The sequence below is a fragment of the Passer montanus genome, unplaced genomic scaffold (assembly GCF_014805655.1).
Source record: "Passer montanus isolate IOZ18808 unplaced genomic scaffold, ASM1480565v1 scaffold53, whole genome shotgun sequence".
Classification (NCBI taxonomy): domain Eukaryota; kingdom Metazoa; phylum Chordata; class Aves; order Passeriformes; family Passeridae; genus Passer; species Passer montanus.
In genome coordinates this window covers 5,852,796-5,880,753 of record NW_024370263.1, presented here as the reverse complement: position 1 = coordinate 5,880,753, position 27,958 = coordinate 5,852,796, and the positions used below count along the sequence as shown (strand labels likewise).

The 27,958-nt window shown below is 44.0% G+C and overlaps 1 protein-coding gene across 6 annotated transcripts in view; it reads right to left on the bottom strand.

The window, feature by feature from the left end:
• KDM2B (lysine demethylase 2B) overlaps window positions 1-27,958 on the bottom strand; it is a 105,347-nt gene that overhangs the window by 73,232 nt on the left and 4,157 nt on the right. For 3 of the 6 annotated variants that reach the window (XM_039724386.1, XM_039724387.1, XM_039724388.1), the window contains exons 3-6: window positions 27,470-27,548; window positions 23,710-23,756; window positions 8,005-8,183; window positions 6,105-6,211 (exon numbers count right to left, since the gene is read on the bottom strand). In XM_039724386.1, coding sequence (XP_039580320.1) covers window positions 6,105-6,211; window positions 8,005-8,183; window positions 23,710-23,756; window positions 27,470-27,548 — 412 coding nt within the window. The other 3 variants (XM_039724391.1, XM_039724390.1, XM_039724389.1) reach the window with 3 other exon arrangements.

Below are 27,958 nucleotides of genomic sequence, written 5' to 3'. Positions count from 1 at the left end.
CACCGCTCGGCTCCTCATCACCCACAGCTGCTGATCTGGGGAACCACTCAACTTTTCAGGGGTTTTCATAACAACAGTGGGGGGGAAAAAATGAAAAAAGCCGGGGGGAAAAGCCCTAACACAGCATCCACGTTGAAAGAAATCTAGGAAATGCATCCCACTGTGTGCTGTGGCCACAGCGCTCTGGGCCAGGGCAGGTACAGTGGTACCAGGACACAATCCCACATCAGGCACGGGGAGACAACCTGACCAGAGTTACACCCTGAAAACACAAGCGACCCGAAAGATGCCCCAAGTTGAATATTTTCACAACTGCTACCACATCCAACCCTGCACACTCCACTTTATCTCCCTGCACAGCCTCAGTCAGGGTTTTAAAACACGCAGCTGCTTGTAATCGGTTGGGGGGGAGCTTCCCTTCCCGACTGAAGAGTTTGGTTTGTGTTCTCCACAAGCCTGAAATTTGTCCAGTTAATGTATTGTTATTTTGGAGGAAGGATTTGTGATGTGGAAAAAGGGGAAACTTCCCCCTCCCACCACCCCCCCAAAAAAAAAATTGAAATAAAATAAAATTAAAAAAAAAAAAAAACAACAAAATAACCTCACAAACATCTGGGGAAATTTCTCAGATAAATGATGTGAAGAAATATGGAGTAACCTGCAAACTCACGAGGAAGAACAAACAGAGAGATCCAAAAAAAGAGAGGGAGATGATACAAATGAAGCTAAACCACTAAGCAAACACAGCGAGCTGGGAACACAGGAACAACACAGACACCGCTCCATAAACCAGCGCAGAGCCCACACTCCCAGGCAAACCCACAATGCACTCGCCACGCATCGCTACGAACCCGCAAGCCAACAGAGAAACAAAGACAGCGAGAGCCGCGCCGGGATGCGAAGGCAGCGGCGGCAGGGCGGGCAGCGCGGCGTTCATGCACACGGGCCCGGCGAGACGCGAGCGGACGCAGGCAGCGGCGTTACCCTGAGCTCAGCTCCTCTCCCGCAATAGGCACCGCGCACCATACGGCTCTATTCCCTCTGGCATTGCGAGGGCTCCCCTGCCACTGAGCTCAGCCCATAAACCACTCCCAAACCCCAGCAGAGGCTTCTGTTTTTTGTTCGGGCCAATGAGAAAAGTATAGCTCACTCTTCCTTCCTCCCAGGAGCAGCGCCGGCTGGTTGAAATCCCTGAGCCTGAAACCGAATACCACAGAGCCATGAGCCAACTGCAAGTGCCAGCGCGGGGAAAGGCGCGGGCCTCGCTGCCCACGGCCGGGCGGGAGCGCCGCTCCGGGTGCCGGGGGAGCATCCCGGCACCGCGGGGGCCCTCCTGCCGGGCCTGCGAGCGGAACAAAGGCTACCTCGGGGCGCCTCGGCCCGCACCGACAGCGCTCCCACACTGGGGCCCTGCAACTGGAAGCCACGAATTGCGCCGCAAGACAAAAGAAACCATTGTCACCCGGGAGGCACCGGCCCGGCTGCCGCCCCCGCGCTCGCCTCAGCGGGCAGCGGCCGGCCCCGCCGAGGCGCGGAGGCCCGGCTGCCCCGCGGGGATGAGCCATGAGCCCCAGCATCTCCTCACGGAGGGCCCCGGCTTCCCTAGGGGTGAGCCTGGCCGCTCCTGCGGGGCTGAGCCCGGCTTCCCTCAAGGATGACCCCCGCTCCCCCGTGAGGGATGACGAACCCCGCGCTCCGCAGGACCCCCGTACCGGGCCAGCCGTGCCCGTGGAAGGCCGCTCGGGCCGGCTGGAGCGGGCCCTGTGCCCGTGCCCTGCCGGGACCAACCTTCGCCCCGTCCCCCTCCTGGAGAGCGGCACCGAGCGCTCCCAGCCCGAGGGAAGGAACCAAATCGTCGCACACCGTGGTCACCACACCCCGCGCACTTCAAACGCACATGAAAGGCCCGGCTCCTGCCCCGAGGGGGTTACGGCCCGAGGCAGCCGCACACAGAAACAGCAGCCGAGATAAGAGAAGCCGGGTTTCTGCCGTGCACCGGAGAGTTTGTGAAGTGCCTGCAAATGACACTCTCAGACCACACTGGCACCAAAGCGAGCGACAACACTTCCCCCGTCGCACCCTTGCCCGGTCCCAGCCCCGGTGGAACACCAAGGGTATTCGGGGTGGGCTCGGATTTTTTATTCTTTTTTCCCAGCGCAGTGAACTGAACCAAGCCAACAACCCACTGCGAGCCAGGCCTGTCTGCCCCTGGATCAGCAGTTTGGTGTCTGTGAGAGCACAACTCATTTCTTCATCCTGTGACAAGGCTGTTCAGCTCCAGGGCCACCACAAACTGTTGTAAACACTGGTGGTTATTTGAGTTACATGTGTGATGCTGCTCCTCCAAGTTCTACCTGAAGGAGGATTTGAGACTCATGCACTGATCTGAAGACATCACATTTTATTTACTTTCCTAGCTTGGAAAGTCTTAACAGACATGCATTGGTGTAAATTTTTTTGCTGCATTCTGATTATAGAGATTTTGTTCAAAAGCAGTCCACAAATGGCATACAAAGTGCAGGCAAGTCTCTCACATATATAAACCAGTGCCAGGTTGCCTTGTGGGACCTGCGAGCTCCCTGGATTCCCTGTCTCCAGAGGCACCCTCAGCTTCTAATTAGACCACAGCTCAGCAGAGCATTTTAGCATCTGTTTAAATCCATCCCCACTTAGTAAAGGAATGAATAGAAAGGAACGGATGGCTGAACAACAGCCTGGGAGAGGGAGAATAGGGCTGAGGACATGCTAACAGAGCAGCATTCCTTTGTGAACAGGTAGATGTTTCACACAACATACCCATCCTTAACTGAAGGCCAGCATCATTATAGCAATGCTTAGATATCTAAAGTAATAGAAAGAATTTTGAAGGTAAAAGGGATGTTGCAGTGATCGAAGCTTTCATTTTCATTTGTTCCACACCACAAATATTACCAAGTTCCTAGAAATTTCTGGTACTGTTTCATGTCCTGAACTGTAGCTATTCACTGCCACTGCATTGCAAATAATCTTGCAAGGCTATAAACACAAAACCTAATAAAGAGGATAATAATTTCAGCAGGGCTATCTCTTTTGATAAATGAAAAATCAAATTAGTTTGGGTTTTTTTTTGGTTGACTCAGCTGTATCCAGATTGCTTCAGTTCTGGATGAATTTAAACAGGAAAACAAATCTCTGCTTCTTTTGAGCTACCTGAAAATGGTGTTGGTGATATAACAAGCTTCTGCCCCTAAAAGCTGATGTTAAATACCATTGCCTTTTTCTGCTGGCTGTTGGTTACACAGCATCTTCCCACTCTCATCCAGGATCCCACGTCTGCGGGACTTTTCTCAGGAACTTGCACCGTGGGATGTGAAAGAGGGGACATCAACTATTGCCCCACTTAATTCCATCCTCTAAGGCTCCTGTGAGGTAAGCAGCCATTTACCTACAGGCAGAAAAATAACTTCGTTACCCAGAATTTTTGGAAGCAGTGAGTGGTGCAGGTCCAGGCGCGGGGCAGGGCGGTCTCCAGCGCGCGCGGTGCTCCTGGGAACCGAAGCAGCAGATGGAGCGTTCTCTAACTTCACTCCCAGCACGGAACTCGACGTGCAGGAGCCAAGACAGACATTTGTGTCTGGTAATGCCATCTGTGTCTGCGAAACTGCAGCGCTCTCGCTGGAGTGCTTTTTGTTTGTAGGGAACACGTTAATGGTGGGGATGGCATACTGCAAACTCTCAGAATTATGGGAATGCTCGGAACGAGAAAGGAATGAATCGATCCCATTTCTGAGCAACAACAGTCATTAATAAAGCATATGAATGTAGATGATTCACATAAAAGAATGGGCAGTGTGAAACAAGTAACAGCACTGACTTGTGGCTCCACAACTGAACGTGATATCCTTAATAAGGGCTCAAACCCTCTGGATACTCACAGCAGTAGCTGGGACCAGTATCTCTACAGGAAGGGTCAAGGTGAATTCCCAAAGATGGAGAAAGCCAATCTCTTGAGGAGTTCATCTTTAAACCAGAAAGCTCATGGAAGAGCAATTTCTTTGAGAGTCACTGGGCACCAAGAAACCACGTCTACCTCAGGACAGCCCCTGCCTGAACTGCAGACAGTCAAAGTCCAGAAGGTAACTTTCAGGAGCGGCATCATTTTACACTCACACCATTCTTACACTCCTGCCAGGGCATCAATGCCAGCACCCAACAGGTTACTGAGAGCCACAGATCTTCATCCTGATCTGGTACAGCTTCTCTTGTGCTCAGACTGTCACTGTTTGTTACTGGTTTTGTCTTTGTGGCTTCTTCAGACAGATGAGGGGTTTGTGCCAACAGTGCTGTAAATCATCCTTCTCTAGTCTTTCTGTGAGATGACACTCAGTAGCAACATCCTCATCACTCCAGCTGCATCACCCTCGCCTTTAACACTCATGCCTGGTAACTCCTTTTCCCAACATCAAACTCTATTGTCACATTTCAAGCATTCACAGTCTTTCAGTGTTTAGCTTCCCTGTACCTATCACATCTACTAGTTTATCAAGCTGTCAACCTCCACCTTCCCTTTGCCAGTGACAGCAACCTCCAAGGCTCCGTGTCTGCTTCTTCATCAGGCATCTCCTACCAGGCCACGCTCCACAAATGGGAAAAACTCCATGTCAAAATCTGTTGATTTGGTACGTCTCTAAAATCCCTTTGAAACCTACCATCTGGCATTTCATGATGCAAGTAGTGAACTGCAAGCATGTACTCTGCTTTTTCTGCTAAATTCTGTTAGTCATGTTGCTACCTTATCCTTCAAACCATCTCTGCCTTGCTCTGTTTACTTGCTACATCTTTTTCAGCATCTGGAGTGTGCCTGCTTTAGGAGAGGAATAGTTTCCTTTACTTCTTACCTTGTACCATCCATGAGTCCTTAGGCCCTGAATCATGATTCAGTTTCTTAGCTATGGCAAATTATAAATAATGTTATTTAGCTGACTAACCACTTGAGAAGCAAGTGCTGCTCTGCTGCTGGTTTACTGTGTGACCTCAGGCAAGTCACTTAGGACATTTCCAAATGCATGGAGACTCCAATCCACATCCAGTTACCCTAATGAGCAGTTTGATCTTTTCAAAATGCAGGAGTATCTTTAACTTCCACTGAAATCAGTGGTGCTGAGCATAATCCCCAATGCTTGTCACAGAGTCTCTTCTTTTATGGAGACCTTTACCTTCCAAAATGCTTATTTTTACAGAACAAGAGTAAATGCTACATATCACTTCCTGACTGCACACTCCTTTGTATCTGTTAGTACCAATCTATTTTACAGTTTGGAAGGAGTTCTGAGTGATTTGCAGAACACCAGAGGTTGATTCAACAGCAGAGCCTGGGATGCTGCCAGCATTGAGTCTGGCCAATAAAACAGAAACAGCAGTGAAGGGCTTCCAGGATTACCTGGTGTTCCTCAGCCATACAGGTCATTACATCATGAAAGAAACCCCTATCTCAGCTGTACTCATTCCCATGAAACTTGCAGTGCACATTTTGAGGCCCCCAAATAGTTCCTTTTTCCAATCACCACATAAAAAGTTTCAAGGAAGACATTAAAGCAGAAGAAAAAGCAAAGTGAGCCAATGCTTGCTCAAAACCTAGAGCTGAGATTGGCAGAACCAGGACAAACTGCTCTTGTGTTCAGTCTCAAACCTGCCCTGAGCAAGTCCTGAGCCTGGACAGTCAGTCCAGTCTTTGATCTTGCCCGTGAAAAACTGAATGGAAAGCCAAACTGACAGGAAGGGCAGTGACAGAGTTTCTAGGAAGTCACACACACCCATTTAAAATGGACTTCAAGCTCATTTCACAAAACATTTCTCAGCTAATAATGTCTGTCATTAGCAGTTTAGAACCCGGGCAGGATCTGAGCCCAGCCTACAGCAGGACTCTGACTATACTGTGTGACATATCTGTGTGATGTGATTTCCTTGGGCAGCACTTGCAGAGAATTTACTACTTAAGGTCAGTCTGCCATTTTCAAAAAAGAGTTGCTCAAAACTGAAAAATAAAAATGCACTTTTCAAAGACTGTATTCATCAAAGTTAAAATTATTTAAGGCAGTCAAGAGCAGAGCTTTTTAAAGACTTACTTTTTCACTTTGGGGTATTTCATCTCTGAAATAGCATTGGTAGCATCCGTCTGTCTCTCCTTCAAGTGCTGTGGCCACATATTATCCACCCAGTCGACTAAATCCACCTGAAAGGCCACCAGAATCAACTGTTAGCTCCTGAACACATGGTAGGACATATTCTTGTTGGCGGAAACTCCTCCAGTGACAGCAGCAGATGCTCACAGACAGGGAGAACCTTGCTGTTCAGCAAAAGTCCTGTGCACTCACCTTGTTAAGGTGCAGCATTTCATCACCACAATCCAACCCCTTAAAACGGGGGAAGCAGAGTTTTACAGTCAGTTTACCTGAGTGCAAATTCTGTCTCATGAGCACCTGTGAGCACCTTCTCTTGTACTGTCTGTGGCATGTTTGTAGCCAACAGCCTAGAAATTGCATTGATGAACATTAAAATGCAAACATAAAAGGGATTACACTATGCTATTATCTTGCATTTCAAGGAGGAAATAGGACTGATTCCGTCAATATCACAACTGTATGTGAAAACAAAACTTGCTTACTGCCCTGATTCTGAAATAATTCCCACATTCTGATATTGCAACCCAGAGTTTGCACAGCAGGGAACTTAAATCAGGTATTTCTGCCTTACACGGGATCAAAACTCTGCAGGATTCAAGGGACTATCTCATACAAATATATAGGAGCTGACTTTAGGTACTGCGCTTCCACAACACCCTCTCTTCTACTCCCATGGGAATGCAAATCTCTCTTTCAATGAGAGCTAAATATTCCTGGTTTTACAAACAACTGTCCACTCAGGCTATTTTAAACAGCTATGAAATAACCACTTACACGTGATAACAGGTACCTAACTGTGTATTTCATTTCTAAGCACCCAGGAAATTTGCACAGATGTTTTAAAAGCTCGCTGAGCACAATGTTGTTTGGGAAAACAGGGATCAATTGAACACAAGAAATTCCCCAGAGCACCTTCAAATTGCCCGCTAAGTGTCTGAATGACAGCAAAAATCTGAATGAACTTCTAAATACGTGTTTAATATTCAAATGTGTGATCTATGTGTAAAAGAACAAAGGAGTCTAGTTAAGAATTACTTCTACAAATCAGCAATTAGAGCTGCCATCTACTTGTGACCCGTTCAGACAGCAGTGTGGTGTTTCTGTTGTCTTCTCGGGTAAGAGATGTCCCCAGCAGGAAAAAAACCTGCTGCTGTAACTAGAAGAGGACTTCGAAATCAGGTAAGAAATGTTTGAAAACTAAACATCATAGAGCTGTAGTTTTACACCCAAGCTACATAGTAGCACAGCACGCATGGCTACATTTCAGAGATAAATGAAATCATCTTTACAAGAAGATCACAGTTTCATGCCAGTGACTCCATCGGGAATAAAATCACCAGAGCCCTCTACCTTTAAAAAGTATGTACAAATCTACCCCCTTCCACTACTGCTAATTCTGACATAGCAGTGATTATGTGATTTAATTATGTACACATTTCTACATTTAACAATTGTGTTCCCAACTTTTTTTGCTTTGGAACACCCTGAACATTTTTTTGTAAAAGGAGTGTTCATATATAATGAGCCCAAGCTTTCTGATAGTTTTAAGCTTCTTTCGAGGAGGAAAAAATACTAGATAGGTATTTAATTTTGGATGAAGTTTCCCCTAAATACCTTGAGAGGAACTGTGTATCAGTGCAAATTTCATGATTAACAGCTCATCAGGTACCTAATTCCTGTAAATTAAGTTCCACTGTCAAGGAGACCAGCTTTCTACTTGGCTAAAAATGAGATCCTGACACTAAACGAGCAGGAGTTCCGGGCACTTCCCATCACCTTGTTTAAACCTGATTTATTTCTGGGTAGAAGCTGCAATAAAGCCCATCACCAGGGGCTCCCTTACCACGTTGGGGCGCTTGACAATGTTCTCCAGCTTGGTGTGACTGAACTCCAGGCTGATGACGTTGTAGAGCTTCTCCCTCTGGGCCTCTGGGGTCTCGTAGTACCTGACAAACTGAGACATGCTCATCTCAACTCCCCTCTGTGTGTTCACATCCATCACATCCACGATCCGGCGGCTTCCTGCAAACACAGCAGCAGTCTCACAACATCTGCCTTGCCTTCATTTATGGATATATACATACACGTCTGTGAGTTATTTTATGTATCAGATATATATTTTATATATCAGTTCTCAGTGACTGCAGGAAAAGAGGATGAGACCAGCACCAGCCCTTCCATGGCTCCTAAGAAGCTCAGTGAGCAAGGAAGTAACTTAGAACTAGACTTTTTGCCCAATGTGACACTGAGCAGGTCACCTGGTTCTTCACTGAGATGGAGAGAGCAGTTTGCTCCTTTATGTGAATTGATGCGAGCAGAAGTACATTAAAAACTATGAAGAAGTAATACAATATGGTAGAAGGGGGCAGGCAAGACAAATTGCTCTCCAAATCATACTGCAATTTTCTAAACATCCATATGTCTCTCAAGATGCTTTTACTCATGTGCAAAAACTATCCACAAAGAGCAAAAACTGCCTTGCATCACTGGATACTGTAAACTGCTGAACATTCCCAATTCCAGTGGATGAAAGCACTAAATGCCATAGAGGAGTGAGCCCCCACTTTGGATCTCTCAACAAAAACCACAAGCCTTACTTTCAGCTCCTCGAGTGGCAGACATACAAGTCTCATTAGCACCAGAATGTTGAGCAGCAGTTTTAGTCGAGCCTTCAGCTTTACACAGATTAATCCACAATCTTCTCTTCGGCCAACTGGAAGGTTTCACCTCTCCCAGCAATTTCATCATCCTAATTAGCAGTTCATTTGTGTGTGAGTGAACAGGAGCCCATGAGAGACATGCCTCATTTCCAGGAGAGGATTCCAGCAAACAAACTCGCAATGCTTCCAAAAAATCTCTCCAAAACAATTTCCACCGCCAAAGAAATAATTCAAAATAAATTGCATTAATACAAAATGTAGGGCTGCGATGCACCATCAGAGGGAATTATTAATAATTACAGCACCTGGTCTATCATGTGCTTGGGAGCAGTATTTCAGCAGGAGTAATAGCCTGGATTGCTGCTCTCCATTACAAACATCCTTAGCCCCTGATAGCAATGACAGTGACAGATGTGATAATGACTCTGCAAAGGAACTCAAGACCATAAAGCTTTGAAATCAAAAAGAAAAATTAATATAGTGTAAATCTGGAATAGTCCCAGCAGCCTGTCAGTCAAACTCCTCATTCCAAGGGCAAGGAACAGGAGGCCATCCTCGGGCTGGGCTTGGGACTGTCTGGAGTGTTGCCACCTTGAGGCAGGATGGGGAGAGTTTAGTTATGCGGGAAAAAGCACAAGAGTCCTTAAATTTGGCATCTGCAGTTTGAAACAACATATATAAAATCTAGTTATGGGTTGGAGGGTTTTGTTGTGGTGGTTTTTTTTTAACTGTAAACTTTACTATCTAGGGGAATGGTCTTTTTTCAATTCCACAGGTTAGCAGCTTGGGGTGGAGTCCTGTTAAACAGGCCCCTAATGAAAGCCATCCTGATCTCTGCTTCCAGAGCCTGGGATCAAAGCAATGGCTACACCCAGAGGGGCTGAGGACACACATACTGAAAGGTTGCATTTGAAGGGCTGCTGTGGCTGAGCCTGGGATTTGCTACATTTCAGTTTAGGTCTGATCTCAGCTTTGCTGGAAGCAACCTTGTAGAGCCTCTCAATTATCCTTTCCAAAAGAAAAATCAGCAGTTACCTGATGAATTAAGAGTATGAGGAGCAGTTCAATAGCAGGTTTGTTAAATGAACACGATTATCAATTACAGGCAGAAGAGCTTAAGATTTGAATTGATAATCTCTTGACTTCCAAATTAAAGAGTAATTTGAGGGGATGTTTTTCTCTTAAGCCACAGTACTGTCAAACAAGCCTATACATAATGATTCTTGGAGTACTGCTCACAGAATTTGAGATGTATAATTAGAGGTTCACATCCTGGTGTTCACTGCCCACTGCACAGCAGCTCTGGCTCCCTGCCAGCTTTATCTCTTCTGTCCTGAAAAAATTCAGCTCTTTCTTCTATCTCCTGTTCCTAGTACAAGGTGAAAAAATATCATCTAGAAGAGTAAAGAGCAAGAGAAAGAAGCACACAGAGGCTCCAAAAAGTGATGGCAGGCTGAGAGATCTCAGGTGAGGCTGGATTTCTGAGCAGCTCCACACACATTTTACCATGATCCATTTCTGTTAACCACTTCCTAGGCATGGCCTGATCACACTGTCACTGTGTTCTCAAAGCAGGAACCCCCTTCAGCCAAGCCTGGGGCAGCCCAGCAGGTCCCAGCAGGACCTCAGTGACCCTGGCAGCCTCTCACCCTGTTTCCCAGCTGTCCCTCACTTCAGCTCACCACCCACTGGACATGGATTAACGGGCACCTGGAGCCCTGGCAGAGTCTCTCTCTGCTGACAGGGGAAGCTTCAGTGTGCACCACTTCACCCTTGACTTCCCTGGATGTTTTTCCAGCAGAGCTCTGGAATGGGCAGTGTGGGATTAAGAGGCACTGCTTCCTCTCTGGCAGCAGATGTGACTCAGGCAGAGTGGAGATGCTGGGGGATTTTACAGCCTAAAGAAACATCTTCCTCTCCTGCTGCTTGCTCATGGAGCACAAGTGAATCCCCAAAGGATGACAAAGACAGTAACTAAGAAACAAGCTAGTGCCATCTCTGACAAGAGGAACAGACAACAGCAAGGAGGAGACAGAAGAATCAATTGCAGGGATGTAAGCTGGAAAAAAAAATCCATCAGTATGAGCTACAGGAGAACTAGGCTTTGCTTAAAACCTTAAAAACATATCAGGTTACTGCAGCCCATGTATTAGTAAAATCCCCATTAGAATTAAGGTGACAATAGCATATATAATATCAGTTCCCTTTATTTAGAGGCCTAATAACCCAGACACTGTAAAGATTCTCATAGATTGAATTGTACAGCATTTCTATATGCAGTAATATTTTTTTTTTTCACATAGAAATGAAATTAACATCTGGAGGAAAAAACTACTTGTGCAGGGTCCCTGCCTCCCACTGCCCACCCTGGACAAGTTGGTTTGGTACAGAGAGTGGGTCTTCTGGGCTTCTTGGTAAAACAAGAGCAGCAGGGAAGCAAACCTTGTCTCCTTGTCAGAGAGAGAGCTGCCCTCCAGGAATGAAGGCTGCACAGACATCTTCCCTACACCAGCAAATGATTCCCCAAATCACAGCCCACCAAGCCCACCCCACACACTTTGGGAATGATGGAATGATGGGCTCCAGCTCTGAAATCATTCAGCAAATTCCTCGTTGATCTCCCCTGCAGAGTTTGCACCCACCCTTCACATATAAAATATTTCAACAATTTTCCAGAGAGGGAACAGGGAATGGGAAATGCTGGGACTATAATCACATCCTCTGTTGTCCAAAGCTGCCATTTTTATTTCTAACAAGTGAAGCACTGCCTTCCCCTGTTTGAGCTTCAGGTTATCCAGGCTGCCAGACTCCAGCCTTCAGCACGGCCCATCCTTTTCCATGATGTGGATTTAGCATGGATATTTGGAGCAGTGGAAGCAATGCAAACATGAACCACACAGCAGAGTATGAGAAATGCACAGGAGGTGTGAATCAGAGCTGCAAATGACACCAGAGTTTTCTAGGCTGTGGTCTCTTCTCCAGCACAGCACCAGCAGGAAAAGGTGCAACTCCCCCACAGCAGAGGAAAGAGGAAATGTCCTTTCTGTAAGAATGATTATCAAGCCTGTCCATTAAGAGGATAAAGCTACCTTGGGGAATTATTTTAACCCTCTGTGGCTGAATTGAGATCTGTGCTGAAGGTACATTATAGTGTTGACAACCAGAAACCAACCTCCAACGCCGAGGGACCGGCCCGCTGCTCCGGCCTAATCTTTATGCTTCTTGTGAGGAAAAAATCTTTGGTTTGTAAAGCAGGATTTTTGGCAGAGCCTCAGGAAATCTGCCAGCCTCGCTAGCGGGTTAATTGTACCTAAAGACTGAGGCTTTGACTTGCATCCCAGTTAATCCCCCCGGAGCTCCCGGAGCTGGAAGCACGTATTCTTCTGCTGCCCACGGGAGACTATTATGATATCCCTGCTAACTGGGAGGGATGTGAATCCGAGCAGAAAGTCCTCACTCAAGTGGAGCTATTCCCGACATTCCCTGCATTTCAGAGCGAGGGTACGAACAAATCGAGAGGCGCGTCCCGATCCCATCGCTCCGAGTGCCAGCAGAGGGCACAGAAGAACAAAGGGAAGCGAGCCCGGACCCCGCACGGAGCTCTCCCCGCAGCTCCTCGGCCAGCCCTTCCCCGGAGCCCCAGGGCCCCCAGGGCCCCCTGTGCAGGGCTCTGGGGCAGCCTCTGTGCCCAGCGCCAGGCCGGCCCTGCCGGAGCCTCTCAGCGGGGTCACAGCATCTCCTCCTCCTCCTCCTCACGGAGGGGTAAAAGTGCCCTGACACGACCCTTCCCCTGCGGCCCCTCTGGGCTTCATCATTTGATGTCAAAGAGCCGAAGTGCGAGGAGCCGCGGGAGGAGCTGTTGGCACAGCACAGAATGTGTGCAGGACAGCCCGGGAGCCCCTCCGGCCCCACTGCTGCAGGGCTGGGATGGAGAAACGGGCTCGGGCACATCGTGTGTTTTAGTGGAATTCTATGGAATTAATCAATATCCTTACGCCTACCCAAGTCATCATTTTTAGTGATTCCTTGAAGCTTCAGTGAAAAAATTCCTTATACAAAGAAGCATTTTACTTCTAATTTTTATACAGTATTCCAATGCATTAACCTGTAGTATAAGCAAACTCCAGGTGGCTGAAAACACAGAGCACACAAATAACAATTATTGAAAGAAAAATAACACCAGGTCCAAGAAAAGTGGGATGGGATATAACTTTGGTGAAAATCTTATGGTTTATTTATCTATCCAATTTATTTTAAGATCATTAATAATTTCCTAAAATGTCTCAAAATAGATCTAAAAGTAACAATATAGAAAAATGTTATAAAAATGATAACTTTTCAACCCTCTGAAGCCTCATCATCAGCCCATAATGAGGAAAACTTGATTTCCCTCATACTTTGCAATTAGGAAATGCAAGAAGACCTTCAACTAGTCTCACATTACCAATCAACATGTGCACTGTACCAGCAATGCTGCAGCCCCCCTCTGGTCTGAAGGGTATCTGAAGGTGTCAGAAGCTTGCAACACCCCACACATCTTGTACCTACACTCATGAGAACATCTGAAGAAATATATAGCTATGATTGCATCAAACCCCCAAAACATGCTGGTATTAATATATATTTTTAGGTAAAGGCACGACACTTGAAGGTAGTTGTGAACTAAGCTATATTATTGCAGTAAAGCATAACAACTACCATAAAATATTTAGGATTTTGGGTGGGATCACTCCAAAATAAGACAGCTCATTTCTAGTCTGGATGAGCTAAAGCACAGGATGCTTATTGCAGAAAGACCGTGTGACTATGGGGAGTTATTCTAAAACAGCTGTTCTGCTTGATTTTTCCATGTGGAGAATTCATCTTTAAATCCACCTGCAGACAGAGGCTTTGAGATGCCCGACCACACCAACACATCACTTCAATTTCACTTTCATGTCCTGACATCATGGAAATACATTCTCTTGGAGGTTGTACTTTTGTTGTAATGTTCATTCAAAGCAGATTTATTGCTGTTTATATCTGGACATGAACATGACTGTTTTTAGCAAAACTGTCCCAGTTTAACTAATATTTTTTAAAGAGTTTGCCTGTGTTAGGCAAAGGACAAAGTTAAAGAGAGCTCAAACAGGAAGTTCAGCTCTAAAAATAGAACTGGTTCTACTTCCAAAATGGCAAGTCAGCGGACGTGCTAAACATAGGCAAGTGAGTGTTATAATATTTCATTTTTACTTCTAGGAGAAAAAAAAAATTAAAATGCATAATGAGAGAGCATCAAATGCCTTCTTTTTATTTATTTTATTACACAGAAGCCCTAATCATGGTTCAAAGCTCACTCACCTGGCACTTCTGATGCACAGAGCCCCAGAGGAAACTTATGACAGAGGTGGAAGGCTATGTCCACTACAGCTTAGCCCAGCACTGGTTAGAGCTAAACAAGCACCAAAATAATATAAAAATAATAAATGTATATGTATTCCTCCACCTTTCTGCAAGGGAGAGAGACAGTGTGAGTTTTCTGTTGGTTCAACTTCCTGAACCACCTCACCACGAGAAAGAGGAAAGCCTGTGCCAGCACACAGGAGGGGATGGGAGAGCAATGCCAGAAGTGAGGAGAGAAGGAAGAGAATGAGCAGGATGCCAATTTAGAGTTGCCTAATTGGTGTGGCAAAAAAAGCAAATTGTTGGCTGCAACAGGGAGCACAAGGAGCAGAGACACTTCCCCATGTCACATAACAGGCAGCAGCAGCAAAGCCAGAGGCCAGTTTAGATGACAGAGGGATGGTCTGGCACCAGAGCCTGGTATTGGTATTAGAGGGAGAAGTTTCTATTTCCAGTCTATCAGGAGCTCTGGGTAAGTTTTAACCTCTGTCTGCCCTGGGTCCTGGTTTCATGATACAAACTGTTCACCAATACTCAAGAAACTGATGAGGCTTAAATAATTTTTTTTAAGCAGGGTCAGCTCCCTGCCTACTCCCCAGCACAGCTCCACAAAGATCAGGGGAAGGATGTGCAGCCAGCACTGGGGGAAAACCCACAGTGACACCAACCACAGCCCCAGCTCCCTCCTGCTATTACAGACTGCAGCTTTTCTTCTTAAACAATGAGCTGTTTAAGAGGCACAAAACCAGTGAGTGTTAAATGAAGCAACATCCTCTGACAGTCTGCAATACCACACTTTAATAGACAGAGATTTCCACTTTATTTATGCACTTCTCCACCTTAACACTGGTGGATGCCAAAGTCCCAAAGGCTTCCTTCAGAGCTGCTACAAACCACTTCAATTTTCAACAAATTAGAGCCCTCAGACTGTAGGAAAATCACTAATGGAAACCACTTGAAAAAAAACCATTCAGAAACTTTGCTGTCTAGTTACTAATTTTAATTCTGCCCAGGAGAGAACACAGTGCAGCTCCACAACTTTGTAATTCTTCCTGGGCTAACGTGGAGGAGGTCAGAAATCACATCAGGCTGGCTGATTGACATATGGGACTGCTGGTGTCCCACAAAGAAGGGACAGATTCCATGGGAAACAAAAAACCCCACCTGTCAAGTCCTACTGGTCCTGTTTACAGCAAAGTGTGCTGCTCTCTCTGTCACTATTGGTTCATGGCTGGGAAGAGTATCCTAAGAACATCTGCTCCAGTCTGGAAGGATTTACCTGCACTTCCTCACAAACTTCTATGGAATTAGGGGGTAAAACAAGTTCTGTACAGTACAGCACTCCTCAAGGAAAGAGGGATACAGAGAAAACAGGAGAGGTCGCTCAAGGGAAAAGAAAGAAAAAAGCACAAAGACAAAAGGATGAGCCAATAAACCTCCAGTGCTGTACTTTGGAAAGAGAAACCTGCTAGACAGAATTGGAATCAATCATTTCAATGAAATAGCACATTATATTTTATTTTATTTTCCTTTTATTGTCCAGATGTTTCCTCTTTGCAGTACTCAACTTTAAAAATAAATGCAGCAGCTAGGAGTCTGTCCAGTTCATACCAACAGTACTTATAAACCCCTCTGTTGACAGACCATTGGTTTGACTCCCTCTGAGCTTACAGACTCATGGGAAATTATCATTTGCAGTGGTAATATTTATTTGCTGATTTTAGGCCTGACTTAGCACATTTCCCAGTTTAGAGCATGAAGCATGCTGACAGGCCCGACAGCATGACTGTGAGCAATTTGGAGCTTGACTTTAAAAACTAAGCATTTTTTAAAAATAGTGCAAGTTTTAAAAACAAGCTTTGGTCACAAAACAACATGACGGAGGAAACAATTTATTTTTATGGACTGGATCTCAAACACATGTTTCTGAATAACATCTGAGACAAATCAGTGGGGCTCTGATGAAAGTTGCTTTCTGATTCTCCATTTTTCCCTTTGGAAAGTTTGTAGGCAGGTACATAAGCCAGCTCCCTGAAAACACAGGTTTTGTGGTTTTAGCCTCAGATCAATGGGAATAGCAGTGACATGTAATTATTTTACAGCCACTTGTGAGGAACATCCAAGTTCAGCCTCCTCCTGCAGGGAGCCATCCTTGTCTCCTGCTGCAAGGTGCTCTTGGCTCCCCTGCTCCTCTCAGCCGTCAGACACACGTAGGTCTCTTGTGGATCTGAGTCCCTTGAAGAACTCAGGGTGTGACCTGCAGGGTGCAGAGGCTGAGGAACCCTCAGTTGGAATTCTCACAGCCTGAGGAACAGATTCACAAGTTGGTATAAAATTACACAGACATTGGCCTTCCAAACTACGGATGTTTCTTTAACTCAGTTTTCTTAATATTCCAACAGTCCCACTCACATGAAAAGCAAAAAAGCAGAACTCAGAGTGCAAGCCAGGCACAGATCACCCAGTAAGGCACAAAACCCCAGTGAGAAATAAGAGAAATCTTGCAATGAATGGAAATATTTCATCCAAGTACCTCCCCTCCCATGAGATCAGTGATGACTCCTCTCCCCTAGAAGAGCCTGGTCCAGTGTGTTTTGAAAAATGCATTATTTGGGTCCCAGAGCAGAGCACAGACCTCACTGCTTCCTCCTTGTCCCTCCCCACAAGACCCCTGGAGACACAGCAGTTAATGACTCCTGACTCAGCTCTTCTGCTCTTCCCAACGTGGCATTCCCATTCAGGGGACAAATCCCCACACCAGGGGAGAACCATACATCTTAATCAAGACTTAGATGCAAGTCTGGGGGCAGACTTTTGCACTTCCTTTGAGCAGCCAGTTTAATTTTGGGAAGTGCTCCTTACAACAGAGCCTCTCTAATGAGCCTCCCTCCTAACTCCTCTCAGTCTCCAATTTCACAACTTCCTTGAAACAAATGGAGCGTTGCTCTATAGAAAAAGCAACACTGGGTCCCTATTCAGCAGAAATGATGGAAAGTTTTCTGAGCTGCAGTGTGTGGCTGCTTTGTCCTTCTTTTGTATCTACAAGGCTAATTTTCTTTCACAGGATGGAGAACTGTACATTGATTAAGACAAAATTTCCCCTACTTGCCCGCAGACCACACTACGAGCCTCTCGACTTGCTTTGTAGTTGGATGTGAATTCAACCATGATACAATTTTCAGAACAGATCAATTTGAGAGGAGCAGCAAACACGCAGGAGGAATGAAGCAAAAAATCACTAGGAAGCAGCTACTCAGGGACACTTCTCTGATTTGCTTTCAGCTTTTTTGAGTAGCTGCTAACAAAAAGCTGAAGGTTTGCACAGCCAGCTGGGGGACCATTGTGCAGACACACCACAAGAAATGTATGCTAATGCAAAAGGAGTGTTTTACACAGTCCCTGCCCTCCCTCTGCCTTTACCCACCTGACCTGCAGTCACCAGCAGCACCACAATTTTCTCTTCCATGGAAACACTGCTTATGATTCTTGATTCAGTACTGAATGAAATGTGCACATGTGTATGTGTACACATCTATAAACCTGTGTACAGTTTTTAATAGGTATATAAAACATTTTATAGAGCCAGAATAATTATTACCTACAATGTTTACATTTCTTTCTATTCCTTTTTCAATATCATCTGCTTCCAGAAGCATGGGTTGGGGGGGAGGGTTTCTTGTCCCTCTGTGAAGTACCTGGCATGCATATTTCCATTTTAACTGGAATTCCTGGGGACTACAGCAGTGTGTGTATTTAAGAGAACAAAAATGGCTGGATGAAAGATGCAGAGTCTCACATAGCTTATGGCTGTTAGGTACATTTGATGGGCAGTAATCCTTTCTGTCCCAACTGAATTTAAATTATTTACATCAGCCTGCTGACATTAACTAGTCAGGGAACTTGTTCCTCCCCACCACAGTCTCTGCACAAAGAGGCCATGGCTTCCTACATTCACTACATCATTTACAGTTTACAGGAAAACTAGAAACTGAGACTCCCCAAATTCTGATTTTAGCAGATCATTTCACTTTTCTGCCTGGTTCCCACCTAGGAGAACAAGGCCACACTTTTTACTGTGCACCACCACGCTGCAGAATTGCAGTTCCTCTTAGAATGAGGAAAATGTTGTAATACCAAACTTCACAAATCTTGCTTAAGGCTCTCCCCTGTGGGAAAAAAATAAATCTAAACAGCAGAGAAATACTCCTTTGCAGGCCTGATTTCATCCACTGATGTTAGTGAAAGTTCAGATCCTCACTTCAGTGCACTGTGATGCACTTAGTGAATAAACCATGAGCAGATGTGTAACAGCACACAGCATCTCCTCCAGAAAGTGTCAGCAGCGTGAGGGAAGGCTGACCTGCACTTGCAGTGCCAAGCCCCCCTGCACTTATAGGACTTTTCCCTTGAAAATATCAGGGATTTAATGATGTAACTTATTCTATTATCTTGCTCCACTGACACCATGATTATAAACTCAGAGTTGAGGCAGAGACCTTCACACATATTTCTTTAAACAGTCAATTTGCAACTGAAATTTTTGGCTCAGCTCCTGTTCTTTTGGTGCTTCTAATGAGAAGGCAAATCCCAGCAATAATCAAGTATTTCTTCAGCTACTCCCACCAAAGAAAGCAACAGGATATGTAGAGCCATGGTTTTCCTTTCACCCTTTGTCTTGAGATCAAAGCCTGCTGCCAGGTCTTTAGGGATTTGACAGAATCACAGGAATCAAATATTGAAATGATCTATTAGGTCACATCTTGTGCATCACCTCCTTGGCCAGATGAAGATTGGTCTTTACAACAGTTACTGGAGCTTGCTTGTATTTGCTCTTTACTGCCATACCTCAATGCACAAATTGTATCACAATTAAAGCTTTGCTGCTTTCAACTTTTCTTGGATTCTTTATACATCAAAGTCTTTTAATGCAGTTTGTGAACACAGCAACCAAGTATTTCCTACACTTATGAGCATCAGGGCCCAGTCCAGTCCACAGCATCAGATTTTAACAGCAAATTGCATGACTGATGACACATCCTCTGCTGCTCTTACACTTTTTTTTTTTTTAATTCTATAAATAAACCCGTAGTGAGTTAGTTAAATAAAATCAATCAGAGAGTTGATGTCAGTTGTTAGACCACCCCATGAATAGTCTAAGTCCTGTACTTGCACTGTTCCCACTGATACAATGCCTGGCTGGGCACGGTGAATTCCATAGGACAATGCTGCTGATCCTACAGAAGTGACCGCTGTGGTCACAACTTTAACCTCTTCAGCCCAGAGATCACAATAACCCAAAGTCTCTTTTCTTTCTTACAATCCTCAGCATGTTTGAAATCTCCCCTTTTGCCACCTGCTGGGATTGCAAGCTCCACTTTGGGGGTTCACAACAAATTCCTACCCTGGCACACAAAGCTACAGCAGCCCAGAGAGGGAGGAGGTGGTGCACATCACAGACCCAGCACCTCTGCCATTCATTTAGTTTTTTATTTACTTTACTTAGGTGTGGGTGCAAAAGCTGGGATTCAATAGCCTTAGACTGTGGGCCTGTGGCAAGCAAACTGAAAATAGCTCAGCTAAAAATTGGAAATAAATGTAAATACATCCAGACTGGCCAGTACTGTTTAGAGAGGGACACTGTGCTCGTGCAAGGTGTCACCCACAGAGCTCCTGGGCAGACCGGGACAACCCAGGGAGACAAAGGCAGTGCAGAGTCACGGGGGCAGGCACTGCAGAAGCCACAGAAAAGCAGATACTCCTCTAAATTCAACCCATGGTGACCCAAGAAAACCTCTAAAAAAAACCCAATAAAAAGAAGTAATCAGAGAAAGAGCAAGGAGCTGAGTGATAGACTGAGGCACACATCCATGAGCACTTCCTCTTTCTCTCTCCCTTACATGGTTCACAGCTTCCCAAAGTATTCAGAGCTGCCAGCTTCAGGTTGTGTGACGTCCATGAAGGACAATATAAAGACAAAATTCAAACAAATGACAAAATGGAATGCTTTGGTTTTCTCACATCAAACACAAACAAATGACTGCTTTCAGTCCTTGAATTCAGGAGTGGCAGAGGCTGGAGAGGGTCCACAGTGACCAGGGAAGCCCTGGCTTTCAGCAGGCAGTCACCTTTCTCCTTGCTCAGCCCCAGGCAAGCAGTTCCCGTCGTTCTGCAGAGCACCTGGCATAAAACTCTCCCACAGGTGAGAGTGGAGCTGACAATCTGGGAAAATACACTTTTGCTGTTCTGCCCATCTATGACAGGCACCCCTGCAGAAATGCCACCAAAGTTTTTGTGCAGATGTGGCAGATGTTTAAGGACACTCTAAGAGAGCCAATGACCCTCAATCAAATTTTAAATCAGCTTATGAAGATGTGACAGTGACATTCTGCCCTTCAGAATTAGCAATCAAATCTACCTTATGCAATGAAATTACAAAGCTTAAGAGTTATTAAATTACAACAGAGCTTTACATCTTTCAAGAGTTGTCTCAAGCTCCTGAGCAGGCCAGGAATTCCTTTCCACTTCTCCATTTGTATTCTTGGCTCACAGCCATTTCAGAGATGAGACATTTCCAACTGCTGAAATTAGTCCATCAGCTCAGGTTTTACAGACACCCAGGATAAGGTTTGGATGGAGGTGGGAGTCTGCCTCTGGAAAGTAAAGCTACTGTAGGGCAGTGTTTCATGCACACACATTGCACATGGGTGCACTCGTGTCAGAAACAGGAGGTCATGAACATCACCAAACTGAATTACAGCTGGTTGCTGCATTTTTTTAAGCCAGGAAAACAGAAAAATCCATCAAGCAATGTCAATGTTTCTTTGGAAGTCTGACAAAAGACTAAAAAATAGACACTTAAGCTCAAGTAAACAAAAACAACCCCTCCTTTTTTAATTCTCATTATTGCCACAGAGCAGAGTTTTCAAAGGGAGATTTAAAAGCTTTTGTTATTTCCCTGTGACTTCTAGGTTCTCCCCTGTGAAGATGGTACACCAGTCACATTAAAAATAGAAAGTAAGAATTCAGCAGAGTTTGGGACCAAAGGCTCATTAACTTCCCATGGAATTTATGTGCTTTGGAACAAGCCAGCACCATGTCCTTAAAGGGTTCTGTAACAAATGTGCTTCCCCTGATTCAGAGAAGAAAAGAGAAGAAATGAGAGGCTTAAAAAGCACCAGCAAACTATGATGATGAGCACTTAAAAAGCCAACAACATTTTCCAGACTGTGTTCTCTCTCTATTGACTCCCACACACAATCAGATGCAGAGTTTTGATCATTCCATTTCACATTCACCAAACATCCTTCCCTCCCCAGGTTCAGCAAAGGATTGAATAAGTTTTCAAAATACCACGCATTGGAAATGCAAACCTGGGGGTTCAGGAAGATCTGAGGGATCTGCTATGACATATCAACATCTCCAGGGACAGGAGATGTTAATAAAACAAGACTTTTTATGTCCTTTATTTGAACATTAGTGAGTGTAGCACATGCAACATAAAACTAGAAAAAAATATCAGCAATAACATGCTCTAAGAAGATGCTCACTAGTGTTTCCAGAAATAATGAGTAGATAATTTTAGAATTTAGCATACAGACAGGAATTCCCCCATGTGCTCTCAGTGTCAATGTGGCTGTTCCACCCAGCACAAATTCCACAGCGAGAAAAACGATTTGCCACAAGACCTGTGAATTTTCAGGTACAACTTACAGTTCATTTCCCAGATATTTTAGATCTTTTGAATCAAAGTTTCCACCTGTGATGCCAAAAGTCATCAGCTGTATTGTAAAAAGGGCAGGTGACAATGTTCTGGAGCACATTATGGGCTCAGCACAAAGGGATTTTGCCCAAACATGATGTAAAAGGAGCCATGAGGTGATACCTGGCCAAGAGCAGGTTCAGGGACTGCTGATCCAGCTGTGAGCAGACACGCTCTTACATTCAGCTTAATGTCAAAGTTAATTACAAATGTTATTTCTGCTCTATTGTTTCATAAATGTAATTTTATTTATAAATATCCTCCCGCTTTGCTGGCCATGTACACAGGAATCTCCACCCCCTAATACTTCAAAGGACATCAGTCTTGAGGAAATGCAACTCCCACACTTTGACTGTTATACAGGAAAAACACTGTTGTTATGCAACACTACGCTGTTCCAAAACATCTCAACGTCAGCCCCTCAGCTCCAGCAGCCTCAGAGACAGAAATGGAGTTTATCAGCCATGGAACAAGTTCAGAAAACTGCAAGAGGGTCCACATAATTACAGGGTTTGTGCACAAGGCTCCCCCACAGCAAAAAGGGGTTTCTTTCTGCAAATGTGCACATGCAGGTATTTAGGAAATCCATAAAATTTAGGAGTTTATTTTCTAATTTAATGCAGACTGACCACCAAATAACACTTCCCACCCTACTTCCCAAACATTTTCTGCCAGATATTCAGGGCTTTTTTCCTGAGCTTATAAGTGGTCATAAATTAAGCGACATTGCTGAGTTGTTTGTGAAGGAAGGTTATCAGAGATAACCCCTCTCTCACTGATAACCCCAAGTGAGCAGAAATGAGGCACAAGTTCCTCTCCTTTGTTTTTCTTAGCTACATCTTTTCCAGACTTGATATTCCTATTGACTATAAAACTCAAAGAGTAATTTTAAAAAACACTTCTCTTTCAGAATGCAGCATTTGAGCTAATTTTAAAGATAAACTGCTGCCACAAGACAGGTAAATAAAGTGAGCTAATTCTAACTAGCAGGAATGCAGTTAAAAATCTCCAAGAAGAACTGCAACCAATACAGCCAACAGCCAGCTTGTTCCACAGTGATGACTTCATGGAGTGCAGGATCACTATTCAGTAACAATTTCATATAACAATAAATAACACACCCATCTTCAGTAAAAACAGATTTCAAAGAAACATACAGCATCATCTCCTACTCAAGATGTAGCTTTTCTTAAAGTTAAAAAAACATTAATTTTGCAAAGATTGCTAGGAAACATTTGATGACAGTCACCACTTCTCTGGTTTGTGTCTCATCAAAAGCCAGGCAGTTTGCAAGGCTTTGTGCTCAGCCTCTCTTTACAACCTCCCCTCAAAGCACCAACCTGGCCTGATACTGATAAATACTGTGGGGAGAGCACAGGCAAAAGGTGATACAGCTCCAGTCACAGCTTTTACAAACAGATGCTCTACAACAGATTTAAAAAAAAAATAGAAAGGAACTCAATAGAGCTGCTGCTTTCCAGGATCACAAAAGTGCTTGTAGGACACCTGTTAAGAGCAAAAGCATTCCCTCCCTTCCAAATGGCCAATTATCCAGCACGAGATCGGAGTCCGGTCAGCACAACTACTAATTAGGGTTCTCCCAGCCTTTTTAATTTACAAATTGCTTCTCCATGCCTTCTCCCAGATTCTGAGAGTTATCACAAATGTCTACAAACACAACTGGACAAGTATTTAAAAGCAATTCTGTTCTGTATAGAGTTAATCCAGTGCATTCAAAATAACTCACCCACTAATAGCTTCACATCTCTAACGGTGAAATCCGGGTCAGGCATTCTGTAATTAGCAAAGAAAGCAAAGTTAAATACTGTCAAGATAAGTATGGGTACACTCTCGTTACCATAATAAAGGAGAAATAAATGTATGGTGCTCTTTGTCCATAGTGCAGGAGGTGGAATCAAGCAAGGCCCCTCTGAAGTGTGGACAGTGCAGGTTTTAATGACACACATGACATCTTAGCATTGGCAAGTGTACAACAGTTTTTCTACTCACAATGAAAGAGATGAGATGTCTTTTTGAGCACTTTTTATCAGCACCAGAGTGGGAGAGAAGGGAAGGGGCTGGGAGTGATTTCAATAAAATCCTAAATGTTTATAGCTTGTTAAGCAACTCATGATGCCTCATGTCTGTTCCCCAAGGTGAGCATTATCACACTTGCCAAACTGAGGCACAGAGCAGTAAAACAACCTGCTCAAAGCCACATCATCACAGGTTGGAATCATGGCTTGGAAACAAAATATATTTTAAAAAATTTAAAACAAAATAAAGCCCCTTTGTTTTAACGACTGTTCCAAACCTCTTTGTCTGGCAGAAGACATCCCGGCTGTATTTGGTGGGTTGGGAAATTGTTCAATTCAATTTGGGCTAATTCAGAACTAAATTAAATGGTAGCATAATTGGTTCAGGGATGTTGATGCATTTACAGGATCACTTCTAACACAGGCAATGTTTTAGGGCATAACGTAATTAGAGAGTAGCCTGGTCCAGCAAGTGAGTTTTACATGTCAGGGAGAGAGTAAAACTCTGCAGCATAGAAACTGGATGGAAAAAGAAAACAAAAACAGTACTGAGGTTTTAAGGGTGATGGCTTCATTTTACTGACAATATTTCACACTTCACATTGCACAAAAGCTGACTAAGGAATTGTAATGAAAAACAGCCCAGTGGGAAGTGCCAGCTCAGCTCTGGCCCTCTTGTACTGCCCCACATTGAAGATAAACAATTTTCTTCGGGACTTTTGACATTATTTAGTTGAAAATTAGAATAATCCAGCCCATGGGCAAACACACAGAAGAATAATTTTTACTATTAGGAAAACACCAAAAGGTAAAGTTAAAAACTGCATTTCCTGGCATGCACATATCTTGAGAACTATTTGCCAAATTCTCTTTGTCCACTTTCTTTTACCCTTATCACCTTCCTCTGGTGGGATGCAGAGGCTGGACAGTATCTTTTGTTAGTTCTCTGCCAACCCTCACATCTTTGCATTTGGCTGTGAGGGCCTCACAGCTTTGGAATTCACTCCCTCTCTGGAATGAAACAGCCTGAATCTACTGACCTTCAGGGTTCATTCAGAGCTCATCTTTTCTTTCCAAACACTAGAAAGTCAGAAGTAGGGGAAACAGGAACCATTTGTGGGCAACAAGAACATGCCAGGCTTGTCTGCAAATGACAGAGCTTGCTTGTATTTGGTGTCAGAAATGCCCAACAATTAGATAGGCAATCTTTCTGAAATTTCTATAAATCAAAAATAAAAATCAACTGCCACACTCCCTCTTACACAATTAGTGCTGGTTTGCTGCAAAACTGTGATAGCAAAAATCCCAAAACCAACTGTTTTCTTGAATGTCACCAGCCATTTGGTTTTCTGTTTATAAATCCAGAACAGCAGCTATGCAAGAACTGTGCAGAAATGTTTTTCCCTTGATGTTATGCAATTTTCAGACAAATGCATCTTGTGTCAAACCACCGTGAATGCTTCCAAAGATTTCAAATATCATTAAAAGTGGTGAAGAATAGTACAGCAGGGTGACTTAATTCCAAAATATGACTACATTGGAGATGTTCAGCAGTCTGTAATAAACAAATTGTGTTGCTGGTTTCCTCAGCCAGAAGAGAAATGCAAACACCTCAGTCTGCACTGGGTGCATTTCTGCAAATGTTTAAAGATTTGCTGGAGAACCTATTCAAATCCTAATGAGGATGAGCTCTGGCCGGCACAGGTATCTGATTAACTACAAAACAATGCAAGATGACTGCTGCTCAGATAAGAGATAACACCTCTCCAAAGAGCATTCTCTCTCTGAGTTACAATCTTGGAAACAGCCCACCAAGAAAAACAGCTTCTCCTCTGCTAAGAGATCACAGCGGGGCTTTCCTGCTTTCAGACGTACAAGTAGCAGTTCATGATGGTCAGAAGTACAGAGGAAAGCAACTTGCAGAGTTTCATTTTAAAGACTTTTCCTCATTCCTCTCATTCCTTGCCATTTCAGAGTACCTCCAAGCACAGCAACCAAACTGTTCAGCTCTGCACATCTGCCAGGCATAGACATGCAGGCTGACTGCTCAGCACGTGCAAAAGTGGAAGCTTGTATCAGCAGGTATTCAAAATGTCAAAAGTCAAAAAATCATCTTCTATCACAGATTTTGTGGACCATTGTATCTCAAAAGTCACCCTACATATATCTGGATCACTCAATCCACCACACCAGGATGTTCACAGCCTCCTGTGACCTGAAGCCTAGGAATGTTTGTGTCTGCAGGGTGAGCTCTGATTTCCACACTTCTTCACTCTGCAGCACAAGCTGAACTGGTACTGTTTGCGCAGCAGCGGGAGCTGAAACATCTTCCCAGTTTTCTTCTTGATCTGAAGGGAATTTCGTGTGAACTTCCCCAGCCACAGGAGGAGGATCTGGATGCTGGGAAGGTGCTGCTCTGGCTCCTAAACACTCCCCAGCCTCACTGAACAGCTCATGGCTTCTTCAGGAAGAAATTCTTGTAGCTTTTACCACTTGTCCCTCAGGAGCAGAAGTTTAAAATCCATGCACACAGAGAGAGCCTACTGAGCACTTCTTGTTCAGAGTTCAACATATAAAACTATTTGACTACATCACCAGAAGCATCACAGCAGCTCCTGTTTGCTCTTAGAGTAAAAGGACACATGGTTGTCAAATATCCCAAACTCCGCTTCATCTCTTTCTCTTTAATACTGGGGTAGCTTGATTCCTTTCAATTAACAGTTGGGAGTCCTTGGTCCCCTAAACTGGGAGGTGTTGCACAGATGGAAACTAAGGTGAAACTGAGCAAAGTAATAATGCTTTCAAAAATTATTTTTCTTTCTTTCAGCAATAGTCAGTTACATGATCCTAATTTCCAAAACTATCAAGGAACATTCATCTAAACTATGGATTAAGGACTGATAATGCTTTTAATACTTCTCTTTTAGACACTGTCACTTTCACAAACAAAGATGCAGGATTCTCTTATTAAAATAACAAATCCTTTATACTGGATATTAACAAAGTGCAACCTCAAAAAGGCTCCAGTAATCTCATATTTAACTAGACATTATTAAATATTTACAAAGCTGTAACATTCTGAAGAGACATAATTATAATGGAAAACGACAGGCATCATTAGAATTCCACCTGCAATGAATGAAAGAATTGAGAAGTCAGAAACTGAAGGGAGTTTGTTCTGTCATTACAGCATGGATTGGGCGCAAAAACCTTTGGATTTCATTCCTAACTTTCACTGCTGACATATTTTTGACTGTGTAATACCACACTGTATGCACTTAGCTTTTATAGACTTCATTATCTGCTTGTTTATAAGCGGAAAATAATCATTCCTCCTCTCAAGGGTGCTGACAGTCTTACTAATTGCAATCCATTTTGAGATCATCAAAAGAAATATCAGATACAAGTAGAAAGCATAATGGTTATTTTACAAAAGCATTTATTAATCACCAAAATTTGGTTGTAACTTACTTAATTCCCAGTCCATCCTTATTTCTGAAGATGAGGGGAACTCTGAGAGCTTCTCTTTGCACATACTCAAAAGTAAAATCTGTGGAAATGAATATGAACAACATCCAAAAGCAATTACAATGGTGTTGGCACCTCACAGTTACATTTTCTCAGACTCTCCCCATTTCCCTTTTCTCACCAAAGAACTCCCTATCACCTAAAGAGAAATAGAAAGAGAATGCATATTTTAGATCCAAACCGGAAACCCAGTGACAGACAATGCTGTCCCAGCTGCTCCCTATTTTTCCTGTTCACTGATGCACATAAAATAGAAGCCAGTCAGTTTGTCAATTAAGGTCTGTGTTGAAACACCCAGGCTGTAATGAAATACCAAATTAACAGTTAAAAGATAATCCTGACCAAATACTGCAAATCAGTCAGGTATTTTTTGGGCAAATGTGTAGTTTAAAATGTATGTGTAAGTTTAGATTTTCTAAGTTACACATTTCT